This window comes from Pezoporus flaviventris, unplaced genomic scaffold (genome assembly GCF_033815535.1).
Source record: "Pezoporus flaviventris isolate CSIRO_AGI_PZ_B2104156 unplaced genomic scaffold, CSIRO_AGI_Pfla_v1 ptg000113l, whole genome shotgun sequence".
Classification (NCBI taxonomy): Eukaryota; Metazoa; Chordata; class Aves; order Psittaciformes; family Psittacidae; genus Pezoporus; species Pezoporus flaviventris.
Window position 1 is genome coordinate 567727 of NW_026892661.1, and position 24405 is coordinate 592131.

At 47.3% G+C, this 24405-nt stretch overlaps 1 protein-coding gene across 1 annotated transcript in view; it reads right to left on the reverse strand.

Moving 5' to 3' along the window:
• KMT2A (lysine methyltransferase 2A) overlaps positions 1-24405 on the reverse strand; it is a 41116-nt gene that overhangs the window by 13205 nt on the left and 3506 nt on the right. The window contains exons 2-26 of the mRNA XM_061478090.1: positions 18420-18489; positions 14547-17215; positions 13936-14113; positions 13301-13535; positions 12329-12393; positions 11818-12189; positions 11138-11211; positions 10355-10483; positions 9401-9514; positions 8063-8209; positions 7790-7885; positions 6867-6987; positions 6161-6274; positions 5634-5818; positions 4949-5122; positions 4022-4132; positions 3726-3799; positions 3021-3214; positions 2530-2636; positions 2264-2401; positions 1368-1526; positions 960-1077; positions 798-876; positions 397-557; positions 116-301 (exon numbers count right to left, since the gene is read on the reverse strand). Of these exons, the coding sequence (XP_061334074.1) occupies positions 116-301; positions 397-557; positions 798-876; positions 960-1077; positions 1368-1526; positions 2264-2401; positions 2530-2636; positions 3021-3214; positions 3726-3799; positions 4022-4132; positions 4949-5122; positions 5634-5818; positions 6161-6274; positions 6867-6987; positions 7790-7885; positions 8063-8209; positions 9401-9514; positions 10355-10483; positions 11138-11211; positions 11818-12189; positions 12329-12393; positions 13301-13535; positions 13936-14113; positions 14547-17215; positions 18420-18489 (6070 nt within the window). The remainder of the gene's footprint in view (positions 1-115; positions 302-396; positions 558-797; positions 877-959; positions 1078-1367; positions 1527-2263; positions 2402-2529; positions 2637-3020; positions 3215-3725; positions 3800-4021; positions 4133-4948; positions 5123-5633; positions 5819-6160; positions 6275-6866; positions 6988-7789; positions 7886-8062; positions 8210-9400; positions 9515-10354; positions 10484-11137; positions 11212-11817; positions 12190-12328; positions 12394-13300; positions 13536-13935; positions 14114-14546; positions 17216-18419; positions 18490-24405) is intronic.

Here is a 24405-nt window from a genome sequence, read left to right on the forward strand (position 1 = left end):
ACTAAACACATACTGAAGGAAGCTATAAAAGACAGGAACCAAACCAGAATTATTTCCAAACAAATAAAAGAAACCTCCCCAAAACCAAAGGCCAAATTCAAAACACTTGAAGTACCTGCAGAGGGTAATGGCCTTGAGCCGGGAGACCTCTGTGCGGATGGGTAAGTTGGTGTCCTGATCCTAGGACCCTTCGAGAGCAGTGGATAGTAACAGGAACTAGAGGTCTGAGAATGCAAGGGACGGTCTGGTGATGGTGGGTTTGCAATTTCAGGTGTATTTTGGCTCTCTTTAGGTAGAGTTTCTGTTGTTGTATAAGAGAAACAGTGGTATAAGCTATCGCTGAACCCTAAAAGCTGCGATCTGATAAAGTACTTTTGGGAAGTCTTAAAAGATTACCTGTAAGGGGAACTGGGCTATGGGCAATTGTTCTGTTATCATCATGCTCTACAGTGCTGTTGATGTCAGGTTCTACGACTGGTGGTCGGCACTCCATGATCTTGCAGGTATACACACAGCGCTTCCTGGCATCTGTTGTGCTCCAGTACACCCTGGAGCACCTGGAAGATAATTCCAACATAAACAAATTTACTCAACAGTTAAGCAAATCTCATCATTCCTGTGTTACGTTTTCAGTTTCTCAAAGGCTTCCTGGCACAACGTGCTGCACACCCAGTTTAGCTGCAAGATTCCCAAACAGCAGAGGAAAGCTACAGACCATTTCAACTGATGCTACTTCAGTGCTGGTTTGGCATCTAACATACTAAGAGACATCTAATCATGAAGCAACTCATACTTACTGATAGCCGATGGGAAACAACTTATCCTCACAGTCTGAGAGGTCATTCAGAATTCCTAAACAGTCTATCGTCATTGAACCTGAGCAGAAAGAGGAACAGAAGAGGCTGACAACCAGATTCCAGCACCAAAAGTGGATTACGTATGCAGAGAGTGGATCTTACCGATCATCATGTGGATGTTCTCTGGTTCCAAGCCACTGAGAAATTTTCTTCTCAAACTGATCCCTTCAAAGTCCACAAAGACTCTCCTAAGAACTTCAAACCCATTCTCAGGAACCACCTGGAAGAAAGATCCACAAAACTAGCTGTTATTTTTAAAGGAACCGCCACATGTACGCTACATAGCCTGTCTTACTCAAGCCTCAGTTTGGTCTTTAGGTTTTTCAGCTGCCACACAGTGTCACCTGCCAAACCTCTCCATGCCAGCCCTATCACTGACTTCTTTTTAGCAGCACTGTGGTCAGGCCATTGTTAGGAAGGAACACGTTCAACATTAACTTCTAAAGAGCGCTGACAGTTACAGGCCTACCCCACCTTCAGACAAGGCAGGGGGTAAAAGAAGAATCTCACCTCTCCTTTAATCAGGTCACGATGCCTCTGGCAGTAAACTTTCTTATCGTCCAGAAAGACGCAGTTCTTGGCTCGTGAGCACATGAAATGGTAGTTACTCGTACAGGAAGTGAGGCAGCAGCCTACTGTGGCGCCCGACTTCTGGCAGAACTCACATCTCTACAAAAGCAAAATAAAGAAGAGTTGACAATTAATCTTCTTTACACCCAGGCTACCATTACCGTTGTCAGTTGGGGTTTTGGCACAGAGAGGAGTTTAGAGTAATGCCTGACCTCCCACTTCACTGCCATATCCGTGACTCACATGGATGAGCGAGACATGGAGGAGGAGGCGAGAGGAAGAAGATCCCTCACACACAACAACTTTTGCATTTGCAGACTGCTTCCTCCAGGCCCCAGGCTTCCTTGCTTGTACTCCATATCCAGGTGCCATATTTGCAAGTTTCACTGATTCATGTGACAATTATTTCTCCTGCACAGAGTACTTCCCAAGTGGGCAGCATACTAAGAGCAGTCCAATTCCATCCCTTATGCTGTTTTAATGAACATTTAGCACCAACTGATGCAATAGTAAAACAAAATTTGGACAAACTAATTTCTAGCTGTGCTTCCAGTCTCATTTTGCTCTCCTGGAAAGTAACCATCAACCAATTCACAACAGGAAGATTAGTTTGCTTCCCAAGACTGCGTGGCAGTTCAGAAAACAGGAGCCACTGTCCCTTTAGCAGTACTTAACAGAGTAGCTACATGCAAGCTCCATGTCAACATCTTTCATGTATACTCAAAGGTGAAAATGCTCCTTGATATACAATACACACAAGGAATCTTTTAGCTGGGTTCGTGTCTTTATTCTGTGTGACTGTGAAGCTTAACCAAGCATTCTTCCCTTATACCCACCAGCTGCTTTCCTCGGATCACAGCCATGTGCACGTTCTTCAGAGAACCATCATCATCTTCAAATACCTCTGCTGACCATAAAGCACAGTTCACGTGTGTCCACTCATTTTGGCCAATGTAGAGAAGGCGTCCAGCATCCTAAAGAACAGAAGGAAAAGTTCTTTCTGAATGTTCCAAGAGACACACCAAGGCACAAGCAGCATCTGGCCTACCCACGGTAGTGCTTAAATGAGCTCCCATTACACAGGCATGGGCAAGGTACTCACGTTAGCGCTGTCATCGCCATATTTCAGGCACAATGCACACTGCCTGTTGTCTTCTACATCTGGAGGTGGGTTAAGCTCAGGACTATCCTCTCGGCTTCTGTCAGAGCCTTACGGTTAAAAGAGAGAACACTGTTTATTCTTGAAAGCCAGGGAGGCAAAAATTCATCTGGAAAGACTGTCAGTAAGAGAACAGGGTGGAGGAGCCAAACAGTAGCCTCAAGCTGTCAAACAGCCAGCTTGTCAAGCAAGGCAAGGCACACACCAGGCTCTACACAGCCCTTCGCTGGGGGAAGCGAGGCAAGTGTGTCTGGGCTCAAGCTCAGCTCAGAAACATGGCATGTGTAACAGTCTCTGAGCGACTTCAGGTCACAGAGGTCTCCAGAATCCTTCAGTCACATACAGAACTAGTACCACCCTCGCTTTACTACTAGGAGGTTTGGAACGAAGCCCTCTGGGTTTGGGACTAACAGTGCTGCAATCTGTTTTCTTACTAGAGATAGGTGGCGTAGGAGGATGCAGAGGAGTGGGTGAATCTGGCTCTCCAGGCCCTTTGGGTTTTGGAGCAGGGATGATCTTCTTCATCAGAGGGGGCTGCTCAGTGCGGTTGTTCTCTTCACGCTCCTGCCACTGAGCGTAATTGTGGTCAAGTGAAGGCGGCAGAACTGCGTTGGGCAACATACCACTGCTGAAAAGCAACAGGAGCAGCTGTCAGACCTGACTACACCAGAGGACCTTGGGCCCTGGCTAGCAGCACCATTGACATTCAGTCCACAGTAACAACCCCTTTAAACTACTCCCAGTCCCTGCATGCTCTCAACAAAGGCCACAACACTCACATTTGAAGGTTTGTGATGTAGCTGGCTGTTTCTTTTGAGGGTAACAGATGCAGAAGGAGGGCCACACTAAATGGGAGTGAGGAGGAGGAGGGGGAAGGAAAGACAGGACTGACAAGCCAACAGACAACACATCTAGATCTAAATAGTGGTTTTGGTTACTCTGCTTTAGAACAAGGAAGTGCATACAAAACCTGGGGATGGGATTACTGTTTAACAACTTAAAACCAAACCAAAACAAAACAAAAAAAAAAGGGGAAAAGGAAAAAGAGAAACAGAAAACCCAACCGTCTTGTGATACTTTTTGCTTAGACAGCTGGCAAACCGCAGGGTGCCACAGTTAGAGGCAGAACAATTACTTACTTGCTTGTTACTTTATTTGGCTCCCAAAATCTGGACTTTTTTACACTGAACCATGGAAAAACACGTTCCATTTGCTGAAGGAAAACAACACTCTGTTAGAAACGTTATACAACATACCAAAAATTCAAAGACATTCAGGCAAGATCTATTCTAAATGCACAACCAGTAAGATTTCATTAACATCAACAACTCTGACAATGTATTATTTTCTTCCTGGAAATACCCAAGCAATACCAAGCATGACGGACCCTTTGGATTCCAACAGCAACAAGCAGTAGTATGAAAGTCCAGCTCACCCGGATGAAGAAGGACTTGACCATGCTATTGGCTTTCTTCACTTCTGGCTGCCCTCCATCGGAGTTAATAGCCGCTTGAATGATCTTCACAATATCATCACTGAAATCCAACTGTAAGAAAGCCCCAGCATTTCGTATCAACAGGATGTCTCTTGCACAGCTACACCACCCACTTGCTTTTTAAGGCATCAAGCGAGCATCCAGATGACTGGAAGACTGAACCAGAGCATTGACTTAAAGCAGAGAAAGGATTTAGCTGTAAAGAAATGAGCAGTCCTTTCTTCATTTGCACCCTGGCTGCAGAACTGCTACACCCACCACTGTTCACTTCTTCCTTCTACCAGGACATGACTGCTGAGTAGTTTTAAACCAGCTAAGCTGGCTAACTCACAAGGACTTGGCTAAAACCTGGCTACAGCATGTCTGCCCAGTGCTTTGCAATATACATTTCTCCTCAGGATTATGGGCTCCATAGGGAAAAAAAGAGGAAAAAGCTGTTCCCTACAAAGAGAACTGGTCCAGTCAATGCTAGTGTTGTGTATAAATGACCCCTAAAGAGATCACCCCTGCATAGATCAAGTATCAGTTTGCAGATAACTGAATGTTCTTGGAGTTACCTGACTAGGCCTTCAGCTAGAACTCGCACATGAAGGATACTCCATCCTGTTTACATCAACACCTGACTAAGAGCTAAAGGGATTTAACCAAGTGCTGCTGCTGGTTAGAGTGACCCATGCAGCAGTGCAAATTCTATGTCTTTGAACCGACGTTAACACGAGCACCAGTCAGAGTAATTTTTAGCAGCACATTCACCTGTTTCCTTGTTCATAAAGAAAAGGCTTAAGCATGCTCAATTCTAAACACCACGGGTCATAAAACCATTCATAGGCTCTGTCATTTGAGGGGAACACAAAACCTTTGACATACCACAGAAATGTAACTTCCTTGATCCATTTTTCTTTTCACTCCTTCCAGATCCAGAGGTTGCTGCTCCTCCTGTTTACTGACTTCTGTTAGGACAGGAGGGTCGGGACCTTCAGGAGAGCTTCTGGACGGGATACTCTCTTCTGTCTCGGGGTTTAAATCGGGTGGTTTTGCTGCCTGTTAACATCAGCAAACAGACAGAGGGACTTCGGCTACTGAAGTGTGGCTGCTATTCGTGACATACTCCCAGGCACACTTATGGGCTCAGAGATTCTCACTAACATGAAAGAAAGGAGACTCAACTTCTGAATAAAGGGACAAAAATGAAAGGGTCTTAACCTTTCTGCTGCTGCCCTGCAAGGCACACAGCAGGACAGAGTGATCAGCTATCAGGATCAGACTCATCTTTCAGAATTCTTACTTCTGAGTATGTATTTCAAAACTAAGATCCCATTTATCTGTCAACAAAACACCATCACAGAGATAAATCCTCCCTATTTTTAACTCTTAGCCTCACAAATTGTACTGTGGGTACCCACTCCTTTGTCTCCATAGGAATGAAGAAAAGAAAGAAAACAAAACTCGCAGTCTGTGTCATTCCAAGTCCACTAAAGGCAGTGAGATGTACAGTGATGCCAGGCAATGCTTCAGGCCAAGAAGATGTGAAGGGCCGTGAGGCTCCCCTTACCTGCCGATAGCGCAGCAAGTGGCTGGTAGTTCTGGAATTCAAGAGGGCTGTTAAAACCTGCCGTAGGGAAACCTGCAGCTCCTTCTCCAGCGCCAGCCGCCACTCCGCAGGATGGTGCTCTGTGCAGTTAATGCAGGTGTACGCTACGCTCTCCGGCAAGTTTGAGAGTATCTCATACATTTCATCTGGCGATAAGGAAAGGTAAAATAACAATCTGAATTACTTTACTGAAAGACAGCTACAGGGAAAACCCCTTCTCTGCACTTACTACCTGAAACCCTTCCCACCTAACAAAAGCATCTTGTGTGCTGAGCAAAACTGTGCTTGATATGTAAGTCCTTCACCTTCAGGACACTACTAGTATTAGTCCTGGTTTACCTGTAGCCACTCTACAGATGGTCTTGAGGTAGGTCACAACAGGTGAGGGTGCCGATATAACAGTCTAGCAGAAAGGTCCCAACATCGATCACTTTGGTCTACTCACTGCCCCATGTTCTTAGTGCCGAGGAGAAGAGGATTTGCCTTACCAGAGAGGTTTTCACATTTGGAATGCACCCAGCGGTCGCATTTCCCGCACTGCATCATCTTGCTCTCATAATCATCATCATCATAGCATTTGTCACAGAGAGGACAAAAATTTCCTGCCAACAAGAGGTGATGTTTATCAGGAGTTCAGCTGCCACACATGTCTGTTAAAGGCTACGTGGTTATTTACTAGTGTGCCAAAGAAGCAGCTCTCAGCTGCCAAGACAGTTGCATCTGCTTTTACAACACTGCAAACAATAGCCACAAAAATAACCTTCTTGGAAGAATGCTTACTGCTCTAGAATATCATTACTGGGTACCCATTTTCTGAGATTGGAGAGCCTAACAAAATACTACATGCTGTTACCTTTACAGAGTAAAGCAAGAGCACAAAGGTGACATACAGGTGGAAAGAAATTAGGTGGAACAATCAAGATTTTCTCTTCTGAGCTTCTTCCCCAAAGAGCCCAGACCCTCCTGTGTACAAAGGCATCCTGTAAAGTAACTAACACAAGAAGGAACAACCACTTTACAACAGGAATTCTGTTACTCCTATTAAGTCAGGAGTCTTTAGGCCAGGTTCAGATCCTTTTTGCATTGTGAGCAACTCAGCTGCCCCGCAGCCCCTCTGCTTGCTCTGCACTGATGCTAACTCAAACCCGAGCACCCAACAAGGCTCCTGCTGTAAAGAACCCCAACTGTACATACCTTTAGCAAAGAGTTTGGCACAATCATGACACAGCGAGAAGTCGTGGGACCACTGCGCATCCCACCCTTTGCCTGGCGTTGTTGATCCGCAGCTCTTGCAGCGAACACATTTGGTGCATATCTGGAAAAGGAATGTTTGGCAAGAGTTACTTCTGTTACCCAGAACAGAAATATCCTTATGCTTTGGTCCTAAGGATACAATTCACTGTTTTTCTTACTTAATGAGTGCAGGGGACTTATACAGCAGCAGAAGCAGTTTCAAATACTGAAACTCCCACTAAAAAGATAAAGAGCTCCCTCTGTTTACAATAAGATGGTGATAATGCCACGAGAAAAAATGAAAATAAATCACAGTAGAGTTTTTCTGCCCTATTTGCACTGACAAAAATACTTCCTTTCCCTTCACGTAAACAGCACACATAGTTGTGCCATTTCTTCTGACCTGTCTTCTTATAACAGTTTTCCAGATCTGAGACTGTTGTACTACTACTACTAACACCTAGAACCTGTTAGCACTAAATACAAGTGCACTACAGGCACCTGTTCAGAACAAAAGCTCTAGAGACACAAACCAGTGCATTAATGCACATTGTCTCTCGCTACCAGTATCTGCTGGGAAGTCTGTTAACAAGGCAAACACTTTCATTCTAAAGAGCTTCTTCCATGTCCTAGGACTACGATCAGAAGAATTACCACAACTAAAAAAGGTGTCACCTCTTTAAAAAGTCCTGCTTGTTTGAGATCTTATCTACACGACACCTATTTCCCACCACCTATTTCCAAATGTACCTTCTGATGTAACAGGCACGTGCCTTTAAAAGTAAAGTGGCTGCATCAGAACAAGTCATGTGCAGAGCCCTGGCCCACAGCATTATGATCAGCCAACATGTGAATCACCCAGAAGGAAATAAAGAAACCCTCACCCAAACTTTCTTTTTCTTGGTGGGCTTTGTTGGGTAGTTTGGGCCCAGGCACTCCGGGTGATAGCTGTTTCGGCACTTGTTACACTCCAGCAACTGCTACAAGAAGGAGGAGAAAAAGCATTGGAGCAGAGACCCCTCAGAGGGGTGCAACCCCCTGCCTGCTTTTGGTTACAACTGATCCCCCGTCGGGGCAAGAGGAAGAAGCTGCCATAAAGCAACTCGTGCGTGTCCTGCCCAGCATGGCGTGGGGTCCCCGCCGGGGTTTGGGGGTACCTTGGTGGCCTGGTGCTGTCTCCCACACACGTGGCAGAACTTGCAGCGACGGCAGCACCAGTTCTCCAGCTGGTCCTCCAGGGGCCGCTCGCTCTCCTCTAAGCAGAACTTGTGGAAGGGCTCACAACAGACCTGACAATACACAAACTGCAAGGGGGGGAGAGGCAGGTTTTAGCAAGTCAGAAGCTGCCCGGAATTCCCAAACAAGCCCCCTCGTGCTCCAAACTACTTTGAATTCTGCTCTACAGCTGACACAACAAGGATTTCTACTGGCATATTTTAGGAGGGAAACTGTGTGTGTACTTCAGATCGCTCAAATACACGCTCGTCTACCCAGAGATTTGCCTCCTAGCAGCAAATGGGAGTCTGGAACACTTTATCAGTGTTCTGAGCATTGGCAAAGACCTACAGGGCTCTTCAGGATCTCCCTCCCTTGCTGTACCACAAGCCAACTGCACAAGAAGAAAACAGTGCAGAAGGAAGGGGCAATGCAGAGCAGAGAGACATCTCTCCCTCATTCAGCTTAGGTGGCCCATTTGAAAGCTCTTTTAACTTCTATGTATAGCCCTACAAGGCTGGTCACATCACAGAAAGAACCATCCTTGAGGCAGGAACATGCCAGGCTCACAGAGGACACCAGAACAGTCTGTCCCCTTGAGCAGCCTGACTGAGAAGGAGAGGTTTCCATGACCCACTGGACCTCCATGGTCCTCAAGCATGTGCACGGATGTCCACATATATAGGACTCAACCCTCTTCCCCCCTAGGTACTGGGCACTCATAACCAAGCCTTTTCTCAAGCGTTACCATCACCTTCTGATGGTAGCTAGCCAGAAGATGTTGAGAAGCACCTATCTGTACCTGGAAATGCACTTAGCACATCTTACTGCGGCTCTTTGTGCAGCACCAGAATCTTTCCAGTCACATTTCAGTAACAGTTTGTGGCTCTCAGCAGATACAGACGTACCTGGGAAAGCCAACACCACCTGAAGCCCTCTAACATTACTGGTCAGCCTTTCTTATCTCAAGCGAAAAGCAAGCAAAGCCCCTGCTTTACATCAGATGTGGGATTCCAAATTAAGAGGAGATGTGGGTGCTCTCTGATGTGCTGCTACTCTATATGTACTACAATTCACCTCCAAAGTGAGCAGCTCAGAAACTGATTTTCAATACCTTGCATTTTAGCATCTTGTGACAAATTTTATAAGGACAGATTTACAGGTATTATTTTCATTTCTTGGGGATTAAAGTCACGATACTTTCTGTGTATGGCTGTATTTATGTCCGTAACAACACGGTGCTGTAACTAAGCGATTGACAGCAGAATGCAATGCTTTACCTCCACATGTCCACTGCTGGCACAGAGAAAACAGACCACCCTGGGAGTAATAGGTACCGAGGTGACGATGCCTAACCCACCCATCTCCCAAACATTCTCCACTTCACAGTCCTCCTGAAAGCACAAAAGGACACATCACCATGCAGAACAAGGCAATACAACATCAGTACAAAGTGCTCACACTGCTTTACACGCTCGGGGCCTGCAGTTAAGCGGCCTCCAACTGAAACCATTTCAGCTTTTGCCTTGGTCTACTTTAGAGTCCAACCTCGGTGCTGGTCTTGCCGAGAGAGCTCAGCAAAGCCCTAGCCTTCCCCTACGGAAAGCAAGCCTAAGGAACGAGACAAGGCTTTTCACGATTGCACAATTAGTACTGAAGGTGGAATTTCAGAAGAATTATACTTTATTAAAGCTCCATATTTTATAAAACACTTATGAGATCCCACTATAAGCTCCATTATCAACACTTATAGATGGACTGAAAAATTCTGATTAGGAAAATATGCACGTTTATTATTTCAACACTGTTGTTCAAAAAAGTACAGGATTTCTCATTTGAACCCCCAGATATACCCCAAATATCTTGAATTACAAGTTACTAACATTTCCCCAAATCTTGTTGGCTCAAGTTGTGGCAAGGTTTTATAGTTCCATCTTAATGGAATCATTCTTCATAAACCTCACATTCTCGCCCATCCTCACACATTGACAGTTAAGGTTTTAAAGCTTTAAGTCTCTCTTCGTCCAGTATTCTAATTATAAGGAAAACAAAAAGGCATAACCAGCTTCTAAGAATCAACCGAGTGACTTGTCCTGAAGGCTCCTATTTGCAGTTCTCTCTGAACGGAACCAGACACACACACTTAGAAGTCACTGCCAGCACTCTTGAGGGACTCTAGCTCCAGTGATTAGAGGCAGGTAACATTCAAAGACTTAAAACATTTTGTCCTCTACCTTGAAATCCACTCGGATTCTGTGGACTCCATCTGTAGGTGGCTTTTGCTTGGAACTGCTTCCGTTAGTCAGAGTGCTGAGCAAATTCAGCGTGCTGCTCTCTGGCTTGCTTATAGGAGGGGGCTTTTCCTAGTCAAGTAAAGGAGCCGGCGTTAATCCCAACCCTGAACGTCAGAACTCCACCAAAATCACATGAAATGCCGAAGATGATTCACAGACAAAACCCCCAAACCACCATGGAGTTCAGAGCGTGTGGAAGGTGCAAGTCACCGTTCTGCAAACCATGCTTGGGAGCATTCCACACGCAATTACGCAATTACATCTCTAATACAATTTGCTGCTTCTTCTCTAACATCATGTTGCTCTCTCAGCAGAGCATTGGCTTTTATTTTGCTGCAGTGGGGCAACTCTGGGCTCAATGAGTCCTTATGCGCTTCTCTCTCATATTTAAGTAAGACAATTCTTTTAGGGCTTGTTTGTTTGTGGGTTTTTTTTCCATAACAGAGTTGTTTCCAAGATGAAGGCAGCTCCATGTTCCATGGAGAAGTTAGCCTCCACCACAAAACATGCAAATCTTGGAGAACAAGTGAACGTCTGAACCGAATCTTAGGCATATGCTGGCTACTTTGGTATCTGCATCCTGCCACGAGGAGAAACCTAACATCTCTAAGTACAAAAATAATTAATCTGCACATGGGTTAAGTAATACCGTTCTATTTTCTAGAAAGACTGAAGTTCCAGGTCCCTGAAATGTACTGACTGGGTACAAAAAGCAGTATTCACCTTTTCTTTTGGTTTCTGTTTCACAGGGAAAGTTGGACGGGGAGCAATTTTTTTCTGTTTGCTTTGTTCTGTGCCTAGGAAGGGGGGAAAAATTATGAGTATTTCAAGCAACTAACAGCCACCTGTAGAGAAGAAAAGGGAAGAAAATCAGCTGGGTAACGTGCGAGGAATTTTAGAGCAGAATTTTTCCACCCCCTTCTGTGACTGCACCTCACCAACCACAGCTTGAGCAGTCTCCTTGAGGCATGAGAGGGAGTTTGCTCCACTAAAAGCCTGAAGCCAAGGCACACAGGTCCCAGAGCTGCCTCGCTGATCACTGCTCAAGCTGCCCTGTGCTATGTGCCATAGCAGACTATGGGCTTGTAGCAAAAGCTTACATTCCTCTTGCTTCACATCCAGACTGTGAACAGCCAGCAGACCTAGTGTCAGTGACATATGCTTGGAGACTGCCCAGGCACGTGACTGCAAGCCCCAGTGAAGCTGGGCAGCTTTCTCTCTGCCCCAGCACACAGCGTAGCGCAATAAAAGGCAGCCAGATCTAAGCCACATTTCCAAAAGAACCTGCTGTAATTTCACCAGATCATCAAGCATTTCTCGGGTTTAAAAGCCAACAGCTTTTAGAGGCACCAATATTGTTACTTAACATGACTCAAGTATTGAGGAGAAACAGTCCCATTTACCTATTTCTGGCTGGGGAGTCTGCTTTTTCTTAGGCTCAGAAGTGGCAAGTTTAGGTGCTTCTTTTTTCAAAGGTCCTGAGCTGGGTGGCTGAGGAGGAGGGAGCGGCGCTGGCTGGGCTGTCTGCTTGCCAGTCTTTCTGGTTCCAGGCGCAGGGACCTGTTTGGGCTCTGGCACCGGAACGGAGGAATTCCCATCCTCATGCTTTTCCTCAGTGGGCTTACGGGCAGGCTCACTGCTCTTCCTTACCGCATTGTCTTCTCTCGATACGACACTCTGAGGAGTTGGTTTCTGTCCAGAGTCCAGCTGGTTCTTTCCAGAATGGCTTTCTTTCTTTTCATTTGTCTTCGACTTCTTCTCTTTCTTTTTTGCAGCTAGAAGAAGAAGCATCAATAAAGCAACACTGCCAAAATGGCACGACTTCAAATGATTTGCCACTTACTTAAAACAAAGCAAGTTAAGAGATGAAACTTTCTCTCTGGCGCTACACTCGAGCCAAGTCTTTCAGCCTACCTTTAGCTTGCTTCTGGAGATAGGCTTTGGAAGGCATCCACTGTAGATTCTGACATTTCCTCATTCTAAAAAGAAAGAGCATGCCAGGAAATCAGAAAAAGAACGCAGGCAGTGAGAGGGCAGTCTGTAAAAGCTCCATGTGAAAACTTGACAAAACCATTATCAATACACCCACTACTTTCTCCCAGGCAACTCCCCTGCCCTTCAAAGGTGTGTAAAGAAAATTCTTATTTTCTTCTGCGTTTTCCCTTTGGTTTCCCACACTCTCAACACGTGGTTTTGAAACCTCACCTGCAGCCTGGGCAAATCTGCTGCATTCTCATCTCACAGGTGAGCATTGCACAGTGATCCTCACAGCTATGCTGTGGAAACGGCTCTCATGCCACAGCAATCTCTAACAGTGCCACTTCAGCTGCTGCCTTTTCAGACAAGATTATCTTGTCTGTTAAGTCAATTTAATGTAGCAATTTGAAAAAGCAAAAGGTTCAGGCTAAGTGATACATGTGAAAACTGATAGAAGAAAATATGGACGGGCAGTATTGCTTAATGACATCCTCAGACACCTTTGTCATATCAAGTGTATGTACACCAGATAAACATCATCTTCAAAACATCAGCTCTACATGGATGCAATGTGGGAAAATGAGAGAGAAATACGTATGTCTGTGCTGCCTTCCCCCCAAAAACCCGCACTGCCTAATCAAAGTCACTGGTCTCACACCAAACGCTTTCCGTGCCATGCTAGTTCCCGTCAAGCTGGGAAGAATAAACCAGAAGTGAACTTTGGAAACAAGCACAACTTGAAGCGGGATCTCCAAAATGCCCTTGTTCACATTCCCCTGCTGTGATCCAGCCTCAGCCCAGGGCAAATTCACTCCAAGCCCATGCTCCAGGGTTCCCTGTCCCAAAGTACGCGTGGGCTCATCCCAGGCAGCACAGGGATGGGCTGAACTGTTTCTCAAACACACTTACTTGCAGCACTGCTTCTTTATGTTGCGCCCACCAAACTTGGGTTTGTCTAGACAGTTGGTACAGACACCGCAGTCCTCTGGAACCTGACAGCCCGAACACTGCCCACAGCGCCTCGAGCGTCGGCCCTTCTTCACCGGAGGTTCTTGTTGTGCCTTGTTCCGGGTAACTGGCTTAATTGGCTTGATCGGTGGAGCAAGAGGTTCAGCCTCTTCCGAGCCAGCTATCGATGACTTATCTGTCAAGAAAGTTGCTAGTGTAAATTCACTGATGTCAAAGGATGTTCCAAGTGTCTAATTTGCTCATGGAATTTATTCCCTTAAGGGCAGGTACACCAGCAGAGCTACACAAGGGGCATGTGTGAGTGCAAGCACAAGCAAACATATGTACCTGTACATATGTACAGGCACACACGCCCCTCAGCAGAAGAGAAGTTTAGTGCAGAACACATTTATAACAGCTACCAATGGTAGACAGGATTCACCCTGTTTGAGCAGCACTGTAACAGTGAGCCCGGAACTCTGTAACACACTTTCCCTCCCTCCTTAACCATTCAAAGCAGTCCTTGGCTTAAGCAGTCAGCCAAAGCTGGCTTTGTATGAAGCCAGAGGTGAAGACTAAAAAAAACCCTAACTCACCATCATTCCCCATGGAAGACAGTATCTTCTCCCGCTCTTCCCACGGTAAGGCACTCAGAGTGGGCATGTCATCTGGGAAGACCGCTCGTTTGCGGCCCAGCGCAACAGCCGCTCTCCTGCAAACATGTTTGATTCGTGGTCCTCGGACCGATGTTTCTGATGAATCGCTCTCTTGTCCCTAGAGTTCAGAACATGGGAACAGACAGCATCCCTGAGAAAGGCTGGGAAACACGTAACAAACTTCTAAACTACTGAAAAAAGAGTTCGTTTGTATCTTGCACTTAGCCAGAATCGGGGTAAAAAGAAGGACTCTCAGCCTCGTAAGCCTGGATGATCCCAGCGAGGATAAATTCAAAAGGACAAGAGGTTCTACTGAAAAAAGGACGGGGCTCCCTCCCCCAAGGTGACTACACAGCAGCTCCCTCTCCCCCTCAGCTTCTGCACAGGGTTTCTCGGTCTTGGGCCATTTGCCATCTGTTGCTCTAACAGCTGCCCAGCTCTGCACGTTAATTCTTCACACTTACGATGTGAAACCTACCGGTGACTTCCAGGGTGAGTGCAACTCAAGATGCACCCCAGCAAATAATAAAACAACTTGGAAAAGGGAATACCTGTGCTTTTGGCTGATCTGCTTGCTTGAGGGACTTGCTCTTCTCAATCTTGTAGAGCTGGGCTTTAGCCTTTTTCAGAAGACTGGCCACCCTCTTGTCAGTCATTGGCAGTTTGTCTGCTTGAGCCAACATAGAGCTGATGGAAGAAGCGGAATGTTTAACGGTGCTGGACGAAGGAGCAGAGAGACGCAGGGCTTTTTCCTTCTCCAAAGAGGGCATGGCAGGGCTGAGGTCCAGGTCCGACTTGTCTAACCCTCCTCTACCTTTCTTGGATGTTTTGGTTTTGCTGGCTGCTGCGTCGGCCAGTGCTGCAGCAGAAGCATCTGCCACAGGGTCGAGTGCCGCAGACTTTTTCCGCCCCCCTGTTTTTTTGGCAGACGATGATGCTGCAACATCCTCACTGACAACTTTCTCTTTGGGCATTTTACCTACAGGGAACAAGGCAGAGCTACTCTGGATTTCTGACCCTTTCCTCCTTTTCTCCTTCCTTGACTCACGTTTGTTCTCCTTCTCTCTCTCTCGGTCTTTCTCTCTGCTCTTGTCCTTCTCCAGGCTTTTGTCAGCATCTTTATCTTTGGAGAGTTCCTCTGCCGCCCTGTCCTTGTTCCTGCCTCTCTCCGTCTGGGGACTTGACGTGAACCAGGGGAAGAGAGGAGCAGGGCTGCTGGAAGAGAAGGGCTCTGCCGGAGTGCTCGTCTGCTTCCTTGGTCTCTGGCTTCTTTCTGCTGATTCCCCAGCCGGCGTTAGGGAATGGGAAGGAAAAGTGAAAGTTGAATTTAAGGCACTAGTGGCAAGAGAACTAACAGAAATGCTCGTTAATGAGGAAGAGACAGAAGACTGGGGGGTGAGCGTTGTCAGGTCAGAGGTACTAAGTCTCCCGCTTCTTGTCCTCATGGAGTGCGAAGGAGATCTGGGTTCCGAGCGGATGGGGCTGAACACTCTCCTCTTCCGCTTCCGAGAGGAGACACCTGTGGCAGAGGCCCCTGCAGTGGTGCGACCGACCGATGAGGGCAGAGTGACAGATTCAAAGATCCTGGAGTGGGCCTCGCTCGGCGTGAACCTGGGTGCTCTCAGCAGAGGACTTCTCTTGTGCATGTCAAACCTCGCTCCAGACTGAAGAGAGAAGAGGCGTGCTGGAGCCGTCGCACCAGGGGTTGAGAAACCAGAAGCAAAGCCGACGTCCTCTGGTGTCAGTGGCGGGGGCCTGAAGTTATCGAATATCGGTTTGCGAATAAGACCCTCTTTGGCATATTTTGCTGAGGAGAAGTACTGTGGTTCCGAACGGGAATGCTTCAGGGAGGTCCACCTAAACGTCGGCTCTCGCAGAATTGACTTACGTTTCTCTTGCATCGGCGCGGCAGAAGCGGGAAGGAAGGGGGAGGCCAATGGTATGGTGGGAGGCATCAGCCAGGGGGTATGGTCCGAGATGCTGGAAGCAGGCTGCAGTGGTGGCGGGGGAGTGAGCAGGGGGGGAGGAGGAGAGGAGGAGGACTGCTGCTGTGGCACGCTGGGCAAGGCCGACAGCTTTTTAGTAGTCCTCTGGCCAAAACTTCTCTCTGCTATTGAAAACCTCCTGTTTCTCCTATCACCGTTATCATTTTCGGGGGACTGAGAAACAGGCAGCGGCGTGTGGACCTCTGGAGTGTTGCTCCGCTCCTCAGAAAGCGTTTGCAGCTCCTCGGAAGCCTGAGAGTCTGTTGATGTGTCCACGCTGGGGCTGCTGGATCGTGAGGAGTCTGAAGACATCTGGGACGAATGCTGGGAGGCGGCGCTGGACTTCTCGCTGGAGCCGCAAGACGTGGCACTGAACCTGCTGTTGGGTGTAGATTCCAGTCTGGATATCTTAATGGGAGGATCGTAGTCTTCATCCTCAATAAATCGCTTGGGTGTTTTGATAATCCGTGAAGAGATCGCACTCACAACTGGCATGATGAACTGGCGGATGTTCTTGAGCTGGGTTCTGCCCTTCCTGCCCTGCAGTTTGGCTGCCTCTTTCTCAATCTTCTTCTGTGCCCCCTTTTTAGCCCTCTGCAAAAGCTGCTTCGCAATCGTGGCATCCGTCCTTTTGGTGGAAGGTATAATCCTAACGGGCTTAATCCTGCGTGGACTCTGCCTGACAGCCGTCTTCTCCTCCTTGGTAAGAGGTGGTGTGCCATCCTTTTCTTTGCGAATCCTCTGGGGCTTCTCCAGCTGTGAGTTCATGACCAAGGTGGAGGACATCTTCAAACGCTCAGAGGACGGCGGGCGGCCCCTCCTGCGCACGATCTGAACGCTCTTCCTCCCAATCTGAAGTTTCGCCCCAGGCTTAAATTTAGATTTCAGTGGGGAGAGTTTACTAGTTCTTAACTTCTTGATCTTTGTTGCTTGCTGAAATGTAGTGGATGGTGACCTTTTGATTTTCTTCAGACTCTCTTTTTCCTCTTTGCTGCCCTTCTGAATGTCCGACGCATCCTTTACTTGTGACAATTTGAACTTCACACTTGTAAGCGTTGGAGGTCTTCCTCGCCTTTTTTCCCCACTCTTCAACTCCTTCTTCTTGACTTTCTCCATAGATGTGGTTTCAGACTTGCTTGAAGGGGAACACACTGATGATGAGTCTGACAGCACAGCTGAACTCCGGTCAGAACTGCTCCGGGGCCTCCCACGAGGCTTGCGGGGACTGGATTTAACTGGGAGGGAAGCAGAGAATGCAGAGAATACGTTAAACTGCCCAAGAGTCGGATCAGCATCACTCACGCCACACTGGACTCAGTGTCAGTCACACTGCTGTATGAGTTGCAGTTTTATCAATACATGTGAAGAGCACAATCCAACAAAGTTGGAAGCAAGGTTTCCCAACAAACCTCTCTGCCTTTTCACAAAGCTATGTGTGCAATAGCACAAACCTACTCTCAACCTGATGTTGAAAGAGAACAATAATTCCCAAGGGCATGTGCCATCTTTCAAACACATTAAAAGATATTTTTTTTGTTCTTTCTTTTTTAAGCAGATCACAGCTAGCTGGAGGGGAAAAAAAAAAATCCTTCTCCTCTAGTACCATCCATCTGCACTGCTGAGAGATGGGTCAGTAACGCAAGAACAACTACAGGGAGGGGCTGATACAAGGCAATTTACTAAAACCTACCTTAGTTTTAGCTTTGCAACACAGTTTGCACTTGGCATTGACTTGGACTCACAGGCAGATTGCAAGACTTGATTACTCACCCTTACCAGTTCATTTAAAGGCATTTTCCCCAACCCAGCTACCCCTGGGTAGCTCTGGTGCTCCCAGAGCTCTGACCACACGCATGGTTCTTCACATGGAACACCCTGTGAGCAGGGCTTTCCACGGGCTCCTCTCTGGCGAGGCCAAGCCACGTAGATCACTGTGAATGAGCAGTGTGCTGCGGTGAGAGCATTTATTGACAAGAACCTAAATCAAAGCTGAACTCATCCACCAGCAGTTCCATCATGGTTTGAGCCTACCTCTTGAAAGCTGAAAATGCAGCAGCTCAGCTATAGCCTATCCTCAAGAGTTCTGTACTTGTTTTGTATCCAAAAAATCAAAGGTTCCAGTTACAGGCAACAATGAATCTACTGAAAGATACTGAAATACTCAAATCAGTTTTAGATCCTTACTATTAAAAGAATTGCCTCTCCAAAACACTCACATGATGTTTCAAGCACTGGTTTCATCAATATCACTCCTTGACTCAGTTTCCCTGTTCCGTAACAGACCAGATTTACAGATTCTGAAACTAAGGGAGTCGACTCCAAAGACAGGTGCGGTTTTTACAGTGGGTTAGATTTGATGGAACAAACAGGACAGGCACAGCAAAGCCATCGCAAAGGAGAACACACAAGTCAACATCCCATCCTGCCCCTTGAACGTACCTGTGGGGGACCTGGCGGGACTTTGCACTTTGACTTCTTCATCTGAACCAAAACCTAGAAACTGTTCATCCTGCAATGAGAAGGAGAGTGCAAATTTGAAGACATGGGTATTAAAATCAAAATGAACTTCACTGCGATCAAAGCACAAAAGGATTCCAGAGGATCTTCCCTCCCCCAGTGACATTCAGGCATTTGTTCTTCTACCAAACAATTGCTCAAGAGGAAACACAACTTTTGTATGTATGTATAAGGCTGCTACAGAATGATCAAAAAGAAACAAAGGCAAGTATATATGGAAACAAACCCTTAATGCACAAATTCTGCTGCTCCTATCAAAGCACAATGGCCTCCTCCTCCAAGCTATTAATCAAACTGCCCTAAAGACATACTCCAGCCAAAGAAGTGTCTCCAGATTTATTTTTCTAGTACAAATGTCAACCAACTTCCTCTAAACTTGTGCAAAAGCCCCTCTGGATGAGCAGAAGCATCTGAGGTCTATAATTCAATGCTTATGGCCTCTGGAAGGAAACTGCATGATTTCAGGGCCTTTTTGGACCCTCCCAAGGTCCATGTGCTTCCTGATGAATCCCATCCATTGGCTCCACTACACAAGAGCCTCCAAGCCTGGCTAAGGAACAAGTTAGGGTAATGCTACTGACAGGAAGGCAGAACCATCCCCAAACGTGGGCTTCGCTCATGCACCCCAGGAGTCAGAGCATGTCACAGCACTAAATAGCACTAAAAACACCACAAACTGGTAAGATGGCAGAGCAGGCTTTTTCCCAGGGGCACTACAGGGTGCTTCCTCTCCTGTGTTTCCCAGCAAAGTCACCACTAGGAAAGCATTTCTTGCTCAGGGACCACAACCTTTACTGGTTGTTGTATTTCAAAGAACAATGAAATTAGTAGCCACTTAGGGAATATTACAGAACATCAAGGGCACTCATGTTAACAACTGACCCTTGATTACAAGAAAAGTGGTTTCTGGTGTTGGGTTAGGGTTTTCTTTAATTCACTTCAGGCTTTGTCTTCAGGAGAGATGTAAATCTGACTTCATCACAGAGCTCTTCCCTCCAACACTAAAGGCACTCTGCTCACATTCAGACAGGTTTTTCAGGGAGGGTGCAAAACTCAGTCCTGCTCATCTGCCACCAGAATTTGTGGCACGGTTGTTTGCACATTGCTCCAGCTCTCCTAGTCTGATTTCACCTCCAGTGTTTATGTTTGCCAGCATTAAGTTGCCTCTGAACTCTTAAAACAGGGATGTCACTTGTTGCTTGCTTCTTTAAAGCAAGATGTCAACCTGGCTGCATGCTAGAGTTATTACTGCAGCGCTGGCTCCTCTCAGGGATCTGTGTGGACTTAAGTTGTTACAGAAACAGCAGCCTGAAAGCAAAAAGGTGCAACATCCTGAATAGGAGAAGCTGAGCTGTGTAAATAAATGACCTTTCCTGGAGCAGCTGATGAAACACTTTGGCAAAACAGTGCCGCCTTCTGCCTCTGCTTTCTACATGACATTTCCAATTCATCTCCCTCCAGGATGGACCTCGAGGAGAGTCTTTGCTACTGAAAGCACAGTTTAAGGACATTACAATACATGCACAGAGACCTGCACCTGTGTCTAAGAGGTAAAAAGCAGCAAGACCCAAGACACACTGTTTCTCATCCTCAAACAATACCGATACAGTAAACAGCCTGAACAGAACCCATTCAAGTTTTCACCACAGATAATGCAGTTCATCATCCCTGTAAGGAATTAATCAGCATATGCTGTGGAGCAGGGGACAGTTCTGCCCTTCCTCCTTACATCCCTGTTCCCCCTCTGCTCTGTGCCATTGCAGCACCAATGCCCAGGAAATGTGAAAAAAGCAATGACAAAGCCATTCAAAAGAAATAAAATTACACCAAAGTGTTGTTTCTACCCAAGGATCCTCACATCACACAGACACCCACCCAGACCTTTCCCTACCACCGCGCAAGGCTGATCCTGCAATCGCAACCCTGCAGTGAGAAGGAAAAGGGTCCCCAGCACCGCCAAGGGGAGAGAGCCTGGTGACAGAGACAAACTAAGGCTGAAGTGGCCCGAATGCTGTGGATGCAGCAGGGAACAGCAGGCTGCCCACCAACAGTCGAGGTCAGGAATGCAAAGGGAGCAGCCACTCACCTTCCTTAGCCTGCCAGAACTGAGACCTGCAGCATTTCCAAACACATAGCATGTGCACACAGCGCACACTGGGCACAGAGACACGCCGAGTGAAACCAACTCCTGCACGTGCGAGCACATCTCCCCCAAGAACACAGAAATTACTGCTGCCAGCAGAAGCCTCTCAAGGCACGTGTACAGCCCCTTGGAGGAGAACCCTACAGACTGCTCAGTGAGCAAGGACAGCAGAAGCACACCCAAGATGCAGAGCCCTCCCTATGCAACGCTGCTGTGCTCGGCTCTAAGGACTCCTCACGTTTCCAACACATGACTTAAACCACCAAACACTAAAGCAAACAAATGCTTTTCAGGAAGAGTAACAGACACAAAGACTTCTTTCCAAGGTTGAGTAAGAGCCCACCCCTGCCCACAGAGGCAAGTTCAGTGTCATCTAAATAATCCTTTACACTAAAATCAGTTCCTGGCACTCAACTTAAGTGCATGTGAAATGCTCACTCTTGGCCAACAACTGCAAACTTCTGGTAATCAAGAGCAATATTCAACAGAGCCTCACCAGCTGCAAATGCAAACAACCTCCCATCTAACAAAAGAGCTGCAAGGGGCTGAGTGCGTGCAACTGGGAATGAGGATGCACCTGAGGTAGGAACCTGCCAGTTTGGTGTCAAAATAATACACAAGTGTATTTTCTGCTCACTGCTCTTCTGCCCAGAACACAACACTGGGCTTGAAGGCAGGTGAGTGCCCACTGTGATTTCAACGGGAGGAATCCCCATCCCTGGCCCAATATCCTGGGAATGCTCATTTTTTTTCATTTCCTACTGAGCAGCCACCAGAACTGCCTACAGTGAAACAACTCCCTCCACAAAAGCCTCCCTTTGGCTGTTTGCAACTACGAGTAGCATGGCCAGTACGTTGTTCGCATCTGCTCGGTGCTGTTCCTCACTGCACCGACGACCTCAAGTCACCACCTGAGAGGACAGCCTTGGAACACATCGGGGAAGACAGAGAAGGCCACCGAGCCAGCATTGTACGTCAAACGCAGTTCTGAGGCATAGGAAGCAGGAACATCCTCCCTCCAGTTTTCCAGAAGTGACTATAAAACCTGACAGATGGCGAGTGATTAAAAACCATAATGATTTTGAGTGTGACCTCATTTACCTGAGAAAGAATAATGCAACACAAAAAAGGTCACTGGGGATGATACATAAACAGATGAGATAAGGTCTGCCTCAGGTGCAAGACATTAAGCCCAACACAGCAGGCAAGGGTCGATCCCTCCATGGGCAGCAGAGCTTCCACATTTACCTCCTACCCAAACATTACCCGACCTCAAAGCTGCGAGCAGATGAAGAAGGGCTTTCCCTGCAGTAGCCCAGCTACTAGAACAGAAAAGTTGCAAGCACATCTCTACTGCAACCTTCTTGAGCAAACCTACTTTTCTGAGAATTTCCAACTAAAGATCTCAGAGGAAAACCCACCTTCAAGTGAGAAACTATCCTGCAGGCACTGCCTGAAGTTTCAACCTGTGTCTGTGGAGTAACACTGGAGCCCGTACCACTGCAGGTGCACACAGTTGCACAGAACTGTCCTCAAAGCTGTCAAAAGCACTAAAGCAGCAATGGAGCTGTTCAATCGTCTCTTGAAAAGGTTTGCTGTTTTAGAAGAGTCATCTGAACAACCCTGTACTTCTCTTCCCGTTCACCATCTTGGGTTTGGCCCCAATTACACATCTTCTTGGAAAGAGAGAAGCTATTTATAGCAGCTCGCTCCAAAGCCTGCTTGGTAACTACAGCACAATATGGAACAAACTCCTCTTCCTTCAGCAGGGTAAACGTCCTCGGAGGTTGGCAATTAGTAACCCCGAGATAAATGCTGGATGTGCTCTATGCTCGTGTCAGGAGCAGTCATCTGGGAGCTCAGGAGATGCTTCCCAAGCAGTTGCTCGCGATGCAGGATCGCTAAGGAGCAGTGGAGCACTTGGGGTTATTGATGGATACTGACCTGGCTGAGGGTTTGCCCGTCCTTTCAGTCTCTCATTAGAGGACAGCTCTGAACAGGAGTGATGGGAGTGACGCATGACTCTGCAGGGCCTTCACCCCGAGACAGCACTGACCTGCACAGGGTGTCCCGAGAGCACAGAACAGCTCTCACCTGGTCACTGCCACGCAACCGCCCCAACTGCACCAACGGGCAGGTACACCCTGCTGCTGCCATGCAGCGTACCATTGACAATCCACCATGAGAATACAACCATGAGTAGGGCTGCACCCTCCCGAATGAGCTCCTTGGACTGCAGGATTAGGAAAAGCCGCTCTTTATGGGGCTGAAGCACAGTACACCCATCCTGGCAGTGTTACGAAGCATGCAGAGCAGTTTCATCTGCCAGGACATCAAGAACACCTAGTGTCAGAGGTTACAACTAGCCAGACCCCTGCCCACCAGCCAAGTCACCAGCAGCAGCCCACTAACAGAACGCAGTTGGTCCCCATTTTCCACAGAGCGCTGGTTGTCCCCTGGATGAGAAACTGCCATTTACAATTTCCACTCTGAATGCTCTGGGATGCTCTTTAGAGCACTGGAAGCAGTCTCATGCCGGTTCCAACAAGCTTTCAATACCACTTCCAAGGAAGAGGGTCAGCCAGGCTGTTACATAGAAAGATTCATTCTGTAACCAAAGCAAGACCAAGGCTTCCCAACCTCTTCTAAGGGATCACTGGCAACATCATGCCCTGGCAACTGTAATCTGCCTCTCCTGGGTCCAAACCAGACAGTTAGAAAGTAACACTTCACACAGACTTGGATAACTAAGAAAAGAAAAGATTTCTAGAGCTTGCTGCTAAATTAAGGCAGATGTAACAAAGCTGCCCAACACATCAAAACAGCTGGTTGCAAAACTTAGGATATGCCTTAAAGTTGTTGTATCGACGCATTAAAAGCCACGTGCAGCAGCGACAAACTCATCTTCCTCTCCTAAAGAAATGCATCCACCCGGCAAAGCACAGAAGTGGTGGTAAAGTCAAGCTCTGCTCTGCAGCTTGGCTCAGTGGGGAACAGCTGGCCCCTCTCTGGGAATTTCATGGTATCCTTCGTCCTTAAGGTTTGAGAATTCACTTCCTGCTGGTGCACAGGACTGACCAGAGGGGACTGACCACAGCAAGTGACTGTCCTGTGCTTCCAGCTGTAGGAACCCAAGTGCCAAAAAGCCCCTGGAGCAAACCTGTCAGTGCGCATTGAAACCACCTCACCTGCCCATCACTGCCGCCAGCAACATCACTGCCACACAGAACAACTTCTCACAGGGAACCCCACACTCCTTCCCCCCAAAATCTTCACAAAACCACTCCTGAGAGTTTCCCATACGGTGTAACGCTGCCTGAATGGTGGACACTCACCAGGATGGTTAAAACATGCACTTTATTTTCACGCTTCTGACAAAGGAGCACCTGAGTCTTCAGCAAGAACAAAAAGCATGCAGGAGCCCTCCACCTCTGGGGCCATGGTCCATACTGCCTGCACCATGCCTCTGTTTTTACATCAGTGCCTACAGGCAGTTCCCTCCCCATGTGCACGCAGTACCAGGCAGGGCTCAGCACCACAACCTCACAGACTGAGCACCAGGTGGTTTCACAGCAGCTGCTCAGCATCAGCCAGGAGAGGGACTTTGGAAGCAGGCAGCAAAACTGTAATGCCTGTGGAGGAAAGGGAGTAATCAGCACTCGCAGCTGAGGTGTGACCATGGCAGGAGCGAAGCCACTCCTTCCTCCCAGCACATGGATCTGGTACCGACTCAAAACAAGCCATGGGTGAACATCCCTGACTCCA